General features: G+C 37.5%; 1 protein-coding gene across 2 annotated transcripts; it reads left to right on the top strand.

Annotated features, from left to right (window-relative positions):
• The first annotated feature begins 2717 nt into the window (after nucleotides 1–2717).
• Nucleotides 2718–9197, top strand: LOC307169835 (CD48 antigen-like). Of its 2 annotated transcripts, none has more exons than XM_079890669.1 (6): nucleotides 2718–3150; nucleotides 4094–4411; nucleotides 6510–6794; nucleotides 6899–7030; nucleotides 7157–7218; nucleotides 8681–9197. In XM_079890669.1, exons 2-6 carry the CDS (start codon nucleotides 4120–4122, stop codon nucleotides 8723–8725), a joined length of 816 nt encoding a protein of 271 aa, XP_079746795.1. In that variant the 5' UTR covers nucleotides 2718–3150; nucleotides 4094–4119; the 3' UTR covers nucleotides 8726–9197. The 2 variants fall into 2 exon arrangements, with proteins under 2 accessions (XP_079746795.1, XP_079746794.1); XM_079890668.1 differs by lacking the exon at nucleotides 2718–3150 and adding an exon at nucleotides 3635–3854 and having other exon boundaries at nucleotides 8681–9094.
• Nucleotides 9198–10217: the final 1020 nt, after the last annotated feature.

The raw sequence follows: 10217 nt of genomic DNA, 5'->3' as shown, positions 1-10217 counted from the left end.
GGGCATATCAATTAGCAAGGTAGCTGAGAAGTTCAAGATTCCTGTTGCTTCACTGGCACGATATGTGAAAAAAAGAAAAGAGCTTCATTTCTTCATTTGTCTTTATTCATTATATTTGCAATGAACATTTAGTTACATTTTCCTCATTAAAAATGGGTGTCTCAACTGTACCATAGTACTGTCTCAACTGTCCCGTACATAGGTACAGTTGAGACAGAGTTGACTTAAAAAGCACCTTATTTTTATTCGCTAATTGTGGAAAATGTAAACTACTTATGGGTCTTATTGATTGATAATATATTAGTCTACATGCTAATGTAATGTCAATTCTTTTCCGTATGTATTTTTGTGTGAAAAATCAAAACTCAAAAAGTGTCTCAACTGTACACAGTCTACCCAGAAAAAAAGGTACAAAAGCTGTCGCTGGGACAGTACCCTTCAAAAGGGTCCCCCGGTACTAAACCGGTACCATTTAGGTACTAATATGTACACTTTTGGTACCAATACCTTTGAGGGACTAATATGCACTCTTTAGGTACAAAAGTGTACCTTTTGAAAAGGTACCGCCACAGTGACAGCTTTTGTAGCTTTTTTTTCCTGAGAGTGGTTTGAATATGCGCAGACGTAGTCCTTCTTTATACATAAACCCTCAACAAACTACTTGTCTGGCCTTAAAGGGGTCATGACATAGTTTTTTTTCTTCTTTTCTTATGTTCCCTTAGGTGCAATTATAGTATTACTATAGTTTTTTGGCCAAAAAACTTTTAAAATTGAGTGATTTATGACATTTTCCCACCCTGTTTCTCATCCTCTGATTAAAACAGTCTGTTTTAGGGGTGTTAGTTTTAAGTTTTAAATAGCCTACATTACTTAGGCTACAGTTTGCGTCGTCGTTGTTGAGTCCAGAATAGTCCACACGGCCTTATGCAAAAGTTTTCTGGCAAAGCCAGCATTACACTGCGATTGCTCGCAACAGTCATCCTTGAAATGTGGAGAACACACGCATAAATTAACACTGCCGGGACTGGGACGTCCACAAAAAATAAACTGCATCCATTTTCCCCTGACGTCTGGATCTTTCAGCAGGGTATTATTCAAACATGTTTGTCCACAGCCAGGAACATCACATCTGCGTGACATCGCAATCTTCTTGTAAACAGAACCGCTCGCTGTACGTCGACTGAACACATGTGAAGCGCGTATGGCAAGCAATTTTTACATTTAAAAGTTAAGTTTGACTATCCGGAATTAACATTGTAGATATCACCAACGTCTTTCTGACTAGTCGTAATTACATTTTGGATAGTTGGAATTGTCATTCAAGATATCTGTAACGTACGGAGCCCGGGAAGTCACCTGTGTGAGAAAAATAATAAATCCGTGGCAATTAACGGTTTTGAAATATGTCCGCTCAGTTTATAAACCGTACTCACGAATTCTCAAACTGTTCCCTCGGTTTAACACATCGTGCCCACGCATTAATAAACCGTACCCACAAGTTTCTAATCTGCGCTCTCGATTTGTAAGCCGTGCCTTCAGTTTTTGCAATCTGTACCCACAAATTCACAATCCGTTCCCACGCTTTCGCAATCCGTTCCCACTGGTTTGTAAACTGTACTCACGGATTTGTGGCTCGCTCTTATTTTAGAAGATCACGTTGTTAACTAATCTTATTGTATTGTTTTAAATCAAATTGTCTTAAATGCGTCTGCATGCTTAGTGATTGTAGCGGGTATGGGGTGGAATATACGAATTAATATGAATGACGTCAGACGTGCATCATAATCTTTTGTGTATTTGTGATAATTTTAGCACTTTATTATTATTATTGTCTAACATGTATTATGACTGATATTTGACGAATCGCGTCACAGCTTGTTCAGGTCGTTTCCCGGTGGGAGGGATCAGGTAGCACAGAGGGGAGGGGTGTGTGTGTGGAGGGGAAGTGTTTTTCTGAAAGTGTTCAACAAGGATTCTTATATGAAACGTTAAAAGTGATAATTCTGTCTGTGTGAGTGGCCAACTCCGCACACGAAGACTGAGATAAGTTTAATTTAGCCGCTGATTTAGTGGTTAGTGTTTTTGCATGGACTTTGCTAACAAGCTAGCGGCCAGCGACCTCGATTAGTAAGCCTGTGTGAACTGTGAGATCGACGGTGATCAAAGACCCTGACGGAGCCGTCTAGCGTTACTGTCCGAGTGGTGGACTTTGCCCTGATCGTCAACCATGTGACTCTTCTCTTCGACTTTCTTCTCTTCCTCGTGAATCCTCTCATCCTGTCTTCTGCTGCTGACGCCTTTGATCCTGTGCGCGTGAGGTTACATTCACATTGAGTAAAAGTACCTTTTTTTTTTTTTTTGGCCAGTGTGGTGAAGCAGCCATTTGGTTTAAAGGAGAACTTGGTAACTTTTTTAACCTAATAAAACTGTCTAGAAATCATTTGGAAGGTTAAACAACCTGTTCTGGTGGTATTGGTGACTTTCCCCGCTCCCCCCAGCGTTCCCAGGTGGAAAACCATCCTTGCAACTTGGGGACTACCGTCCCGGCAGCGAATTTTTTTTTTGCAGGGTGGTTGCGGAAGACTCATTAATATTCATTAGGGAAGTCATCCCTGATTGGTCTTAACCTCAGTGACGGGTAGGTTTAGGGGCGGGGTTGGGGTAGGTCATCACATAGACCCCAGTGACGGGTAGGTTTAGGGGCGGGGTTAGGGTAGGTCATCAGACCAATCAGGGATGACTTCCCTAATCAATATTAATGAGTCTTCCGCTACCACCCTGCAAAAAAAAAAATTTGCGTCCCGGCAAGATAGAAATTGGAAGTCTCGTGAGAAGCGAGAACGAGAACGAGCGCGAAACACGAATTGCTTTACGGCAATTCAACATAAACACACGCATGTATGATGTATTACCAGATTACCCACCTCGGTAGACATAGCTCCACACGATACAGTTGGCTTGCTCCCATCAAAACAAACGCACATGAGCAGCGGTAGAAAGGGGGAGGAGGCCGCCGCAAGTGAGTTGTTTAAGACCGTGGTGTGAAATATACGCCCCCCCACAGCTGTAGGGGGAGCTCGTGGGGAAAACATGCAACAACAAAAGGGAAAATCAGCGAAGAAGTGACTATAGTTGCCGAGTTCTCCTTTGGTAATTATGGATTATTATTAATATTTCCCCTTTGAGCTAATGTCTTTACATACCAGTCGTTTGTATATGACCGCCTACACTGAGATATCTCTGTGCGCATTTTGTTTTGTAATTTCACCAGAATGAAAAGAGAGTTTGCAACTCAACTAGAGGTTTACTTTATATAGATACATCTACCACAAGATGTTTCAAAAAGAGGTGGGGACAAACATATTATGTTTTTTATAATTCAGTTTTTTTTTTTTTTTTACTTTAAAGCTGTTTTGTGAGGGAATCAACTCTTAAGTTCATTAAAAGCAGGAGAGGAAGAATCACTTCACTTACAAACGTGCCTTCTCAACTACATCAAACCACATTTCTGTAGAAACCCGACCACAGCAGTTTCAGTTCAACTATGAGCAGCTAGTACCTTTTATTTTGTTAAAACCATACACAATAATTAAAAAAGTATTTAATTTTGATTTATTTAAATTAAATTGAATTATAAAACCATTTAAATCTCACATGTAAAAGCTCTAATTCAGCATGAAGTTTAGGAAGATGTGCACCATATTCCACTCTTCTTTGAATGAAAGCCCACCTACAAAGCAGACCAAACCACATTTTGCAGGTTTGAGTTTTGACTAAGATCAGCTGCTAGTGTCACAACTTGAGAATGTTTCACACGTTTGCTTTGTTCTGTTTTTGCTGGTGCCATCTGACAGGTAAGTTATAAAATGTTTATATTTTTTGCTAAATATCAGTGACATTCTTCACAGCTAAGCCACATCTTCGTGGGGTTTTAAATGATGTTAAGTTCCAGAAAAAATAAACTTTCCATGTTGTAATTACTTCATTAATATAATGTTCATATATCTCACCTTTCTTTAGTAAATTAGTTACAAACTACAGCTGATTTCAGGCTTTGTAAACCATCAGGAGTCTTAATCTGTTTGTGCATCAGGTGTGTTTGGTGATTCAGTGTCAGTGATGGAGGGAGATTCCGTAACTCTAAACTCTGATACTCAAATACATAAAGACGACTACATAATGTGGACATTTGGAGCTGAAAAGGCTCTCATAATTAAAATGAATAAAAAGAAGCAAATCTTCTCCACATATGATGATGTTCCTGATGGGAGATTCAGAGACAGACTGAAGCTGGACGATCAAACTGGATCTCTGACCATCACAAACACCAGAACTGAACATGCTGGAGATTATCAACTAGAGATAAGTGGATTGAAAAAATCATCAAAAACATTCAGTGTTTCTGTCTATGGTGAGTACAGATCTTTTGTCCAGACTCCAGCCCTTCAAATATTCTTGTTTTTTAAAGGAATATTCTGTACTCAATCAACAGCATTTGTGGTGTAATGTTGACTCCCAAAAATATTAACATAAAATATTTCCTTACTTTTTTATTAAGCCAGACTCAATGTGAAGTGCTTGCGTCAACGATGCCGTGATCTTAAAGTAGAAAACTGGGGCGTTACAATAATCAAGACGAGATTAAATAAAAGCAAGAATAAGCTTTTCTATATCTTTAAAACTTAAAGGTGCAATGTGTGATATTTCTGAGGATCTATTGACAGAAATGCAATATAAGATCCTTAACTATGTTTTCAGTGGTGTATAAAGACCTTACTTATGTTTTATTATGTTTTATTACCTTAGAATGAGTCATTTATATCTACATAACAGCGGGCACCCCCTTCCATGAAGGTCAACATATCGTGACGTTATGTTTCTATCGTAGCCGGCAGCGAACAAACAGCGCTACATAGCACGTTACGTCACTAACTTGAATGAGAAACAGCAGAAAATAATGCCCACGCCTACATTCGAGTTTGAAAATAGAAGGAAAGGCAATGAGTAATTAACTGTTTGCAATTCACAAGCGCACCACTAGATGCCGCTAAAAATCACACACTGCACCTTTAAAAACTGGCTCACCTTGGAAATATTTCGTAACTGATAAAAACATGACTCAACCTAATTCTTAATGTGATATTTAAAATTCAAAGTGTGTCAAAATAAACACCCACATTTCTGCCTAATATTGGGAAACACCTTATAAAGAGACTCAATGATTTGAAGGTTAAAAAGTTAAAGCTATGGTCTACGATTTCAGGTTTGTCTTTCACCCGGTATTGTACAACGATTTTGCCCTGCCTTCTCTGCTGTATCTGACGGTTCTGACCATTGCCTGTTTGATTACTCTGATTAATAAATCACGCTGCAAATGTATCTCTCTGACTCGTATGCTTCGGAACACCCAAGAGGTAACATCTAAATTGAAAACAAATTTGGTCTCAGCAGGGAGCCCTGTGGAACACCACAGTTGATTGTAGAAGGGGAACATATATTATCTCAAACTGTATAAGTGAACCTCACTCCCCTGATCTCAAGAGGCGATCTAGCGACTGACACTAGAGACTGCGGACATAAGCCTCCTTGTAAGAGCGCCCGCCTCCCGTGCGGACAGGCACAGTTTTGCGTCCCGCTTAGAGCGGGCCGGTTTGAACCGGAGGGGCTAAACTTGCACTGGCCTGACAGTGGAACAGCGCCTATTGATGGTTTTGATTAAAAACCCTGCATTACTGCAGTTAGTAGTTATTCATTTTGAGATATTAGCAGAACTTGCAGCCTTTGCTGGTGAACTAAAAGCCCTTTCAACTGCTCAAAATGAACATGAAGTTTTGATGATTTCCATGCACTTTCTGTCACATGCCTGTCCTGTCTTGTGCTGCACATGGGTGTTTTGTTATTTTGGGCCATGTGCTCGTGTTATTGTCTGATCCCTCCCCCTTGTTATCTGATTATTGTTTGAGTTCATCCACCTGTTCCCTCCTGATTAGTTTCCCTTTATTAGTTCCCTCTTGTTTGCAGTCTGTGTCGGTACATTGTCTAATGTTTCCTGTTCCCTTTGATTCCCCAGAAGTTTATGTTCTGTTTTTGGTTGTTATATTTGTTAGTTATGTTTTCCCCCTCGTGGGTTTTGTTTTGTGTTTAGCCTTTATTTTATTAATAAATATTTCTTTCTCTGCACTTGAGTCCTCGCACCTTTTGTATTTTGTCATCCCGTGACACTTTCTAACTTCCTGCACTCTCTTCTTAAATTACAAATATTAAAAATACAAATGGAAATTATTTTTGTGGCTATCAACATTATTCCACAAATGCTGTCAATTGAGTTTAACTGGCACTGAAACCAGAATATTACTAAACTATTTACATATTGAAATGTTTTATCATTTTGTAGTTTGAGATAGACAAAACGCCATCACACTAAACACTCCCTCAACACATTGAGTCGAAAATACAATTTTGTTGACAAGATCCATTCAGATTTCTGTTTATTCGCTCATGTTTTCCAGCTCGTCTGCCTGTTCCTGTCATCATCAGTAACTCTTCAAACTGTTCGTCATCAAATTGTTCATTGCTGTGTTCATCAGTGTTGAATGTGCATGATGCGACTCTCTCCTGGTACAAAGGAATCAGTGTATTGTCCAGCATCAGTGTGTGTGATCTCAGCATCAGTCTCTCTCTACCTCTGGAGGTGGAATATCAGGATAAAAACACCTACAGCTGTGTGCTGAACAATCCCATCAGCAACCAGACCACACATCTGGACATCAACACACTCTGTCACACATGTGCAGGTACCACAGCACTGATGATATAATATATGTGTGTATTTACTGACCTGATCTGTCTTCTGTTGTAGATCACACTGATGCATTCACTTCTTTCTTCATCATTACAGAACGGGATGGTCAGTCTACTTCACAGCCAGTCTCAGTGATAGTGTTGATCTCTGCTGCTGCTGCTGGATCTCTGATGATTGTGGTTACAGTCATTGTGATCTTCTGCATCTGCAGGAAATGTAGAAAAGCAGGTCAGGAGAGCAAGCACTGAATGCATAAGGGAAAATATTTCTCTTTTTTTAAGATACAAAATTCAATATAGGATTAAAAAACATTGCTGTTTTAACATGATGTATCTGTGATTATTGTTAATGCAGTTCAGACCCGGGAGGAAGACATAAATAATGCAGCATCCTGTCAACAAAAAACACAAAAAATGGTAAGATCATTTATGACTGTGTTGCACAATAATAAATAATTTTAATAAAAATTAATTATTCCATTTTGTAGTCCTAGAAATGAATTAGCACAAATCTAAATCTATTAGCACACCGACAAGTATGGTAGCCTATTATTCCTCAATAACAATAAAATGTTATTAATAAATGATTATTATATTCAGTGATCAGTTCATCCAAACATAAAAAAAATACTCGTTACTGACCGTACCTGTTACAAATCCGCATGTCACTGTCAGTCAACTTTCTGTTAGTAGGCTACATCTTGGATGGCATTCGGGTGAGTAAATTATCAGGAAATTTTCATTTTGGAGTGAACTAATCCTTTAACGCATAAGTTTAACTGTTGTGACTCCAGAAGTGAAAGGTCGGCCGCAGATTCGTCAGTTATAAAATATAAATTATATTTTTTACTTAAACTAGCGCAATATGTTAGGCTATTTATTACTAAATGATATGTTGGTATTATTGTGATTGTAAAAAAAAAAGCATGCTGATTATCATCGGATCAATTGAATCTGATATCTTCCAGACAGACCATTCCCAGATAGCACACGTACGTCTGCAAGATGTCTGTTAAAGATCACTTTATCTGGAAAGCATCTGCTGATTATTAACATCTGATAGACATCTTTAAGATGTCAGTTTAACATTCTAAATCCATCTTAAAGACTAAACGTCCTATAGACGTATTGCAGATGAGCAAACATTTAAAAAAAATACGTCTTCCAGATGTAAACACGCATCAAATAGATGTGTGCTATCTGGGTTAGAACAATCCCTGATAGCACACGTACATCACGGAGACATCTATTTGATGTGTGTGTTCACATCTGGAAGATGCATTTTTAAGAGTGTTTGCTCATCTGCAATACGTCTATAGGACGTTTCCTGTCAGATGTCAAATAGACGTTTAGAAGATGTCAGTTTAACATACATTCTAAATCATTACATCTTAAAGACATCTTCTAAACATCTATTTGACATCTGACAGGAAACGTCCTATAGACGTATTGCAGATGAGCAAACACTCTTAAAAATACGTCTACCAGATGTAAAATGCACATCAAATAGTCGTTGCTATCTGGAATTTAACAGACATCTTGCAGAGATCAACTTTATGCAGTGGTACTCACGGAGTAGCAGGTAAAGTCGCGCATGTGCAATAGAATGCTGTTCCATTAGAGGCTGGGCTTGTAAAGTTACCGTGGATTTGTGAAAGAAACACTAGAAAATATAGACTATCCTCCAAATAAAAATATAGATTATACATTACAGACGACAGCGATCATTAAACAATACATAAAATAAATTACAATTTTCAAATCTTAAAACGAAGACTGGTCAAATAAGTTATTTTACAGAAACAGTTCATTATAAGGTATTTAAATTTAAAGCCAATTAAAAAAAATTATAATAATATGACTGCATTTTTCCTTGCAGAAATCAAAGAAGGAGCATGTGTATGAAAATTTCCCCCAAAAATGACTCACACCAGTTCACATTAATTCTCTGCCAATGTTTTAACTTTAGTTTCATGCTTTTTGCACTGTCATGTGTTATTGTAATGCAATTGTGTTTTCTGTGTTAGTTTAATTTAGTAAATGATATTTATAGCTTAATGCACATGTAAATTCATTTTTGACCCAACACAGTATTTTTGGATTTTTTTTTTTTTTGGGCAATAATATTCTTTTTTTACAATCTTTATTATTGTTTTACATTCTGTAGCCTATTTTGTACCGTGTATCTTTTATGTTCATTTATATTGGCCTATCTGTAAAGTGCACTGTCTGAAGTGTAACCAGCTATGGAATGACAAAGCTGACATAATAATAAATAAACAAATATACGTATAAATATAAATTGTTTGTTATAAATAACTAAAACAAATACATACATAAATACACAAATAAACATATTAAGAAATGTAAAAAAATAAAAATAAATGTGTATACTTTTTTCCCCTTATTTATAGCCTATGATTGTATTTTTCCCTGATTTATTTATTTTTTTCATTTATTTATTTTCACATTTATTTATGGTCATATGTATTTATGTATACATTTTGTTTTCATTTTGATGTTTGTGAAGTGGAGGAAGAAAGTCTAACCCAACTGTCTCTTATCTGTACACTGCCATAATCCACGTGTATTCAACTGCGACCTACAAGTTGCACACCCACAACCAGCCAACCTTCGCTAACATTTAGATAGGCCTACTTTCTTCTGTCACCTCACAAACATCAGAATTAATTAAAAAAAATGTCCCATTTAAAAATAGTGTAAAAAAGCCCATGTGTGTGATAATTTATTATATAATATGATATACTAGATATCACACGGGAAGAGTGTTTATCTGGAAAAAAATATTCTTTCTTTTTTGCTGTTTTGCTGAAAAAAAAAAAAAAAAGTTTAAAACTCCAAAGAACCGCTCCGCCTCTAAGCAACATGTGGTGTTTTGTAACTGCATGAATCAGTATTTGAACGAATCGGCTTATTTAATTCACTGTTGCCATTGAATAACACCTGTGGCTCGTTCTTCGTACGTTGCTTAAAACATCCGAGATCAAATGAGACATCCAAGATGATATAATCGTGCTAATCATGATCCGGCTAATTAGGTTCTTCGAACGCTTTTGCCGGATATGATTAGTATCGCTGGATTGAGTTATCTGAGATAATTGCGCGTTCATGCGCTGGTTTAAAAGGGGATATGTATCGATAGTAGAAACATTGATCAGCAACGCTGCTATTGGCTGCTCAGCGTGGTCAAAGAGCGCGCTCAGTTTTTCTCCTCAGCAGAGCAAGAACTAATAGTCGAAGTTTATTCGGAATTTCAATGTTTAATCAAAACGCCAGGGAACACCTCAAAGTCAGCAAAAGCCAGGAGAGAGGGTTAGCAAAAAGTAGCAGACAATTTAAATCCTTTAGAAGTGGCCATGTTAGATGTTTTTTTTATCACTTATTAGCCTATATTT

This window comes from Squalius cephalus (genome assembly GCF_949319135.1).
Source record: "Squalius cephalus genome assembly, chromosome: 13".
NCBI classification, from domain to species: domain Eukaryota; kingdom Metazoa; phylum Chordata; class Actinopteri; order Cypriniformes; family Leuciscidae; genus Squalius; species Squalius cephalus.
The sequence above is the reverse complement of the archived record's forward strand: the minus strand, read 5'-3'. Positions and strand labels throughout refer to the sequence as shown.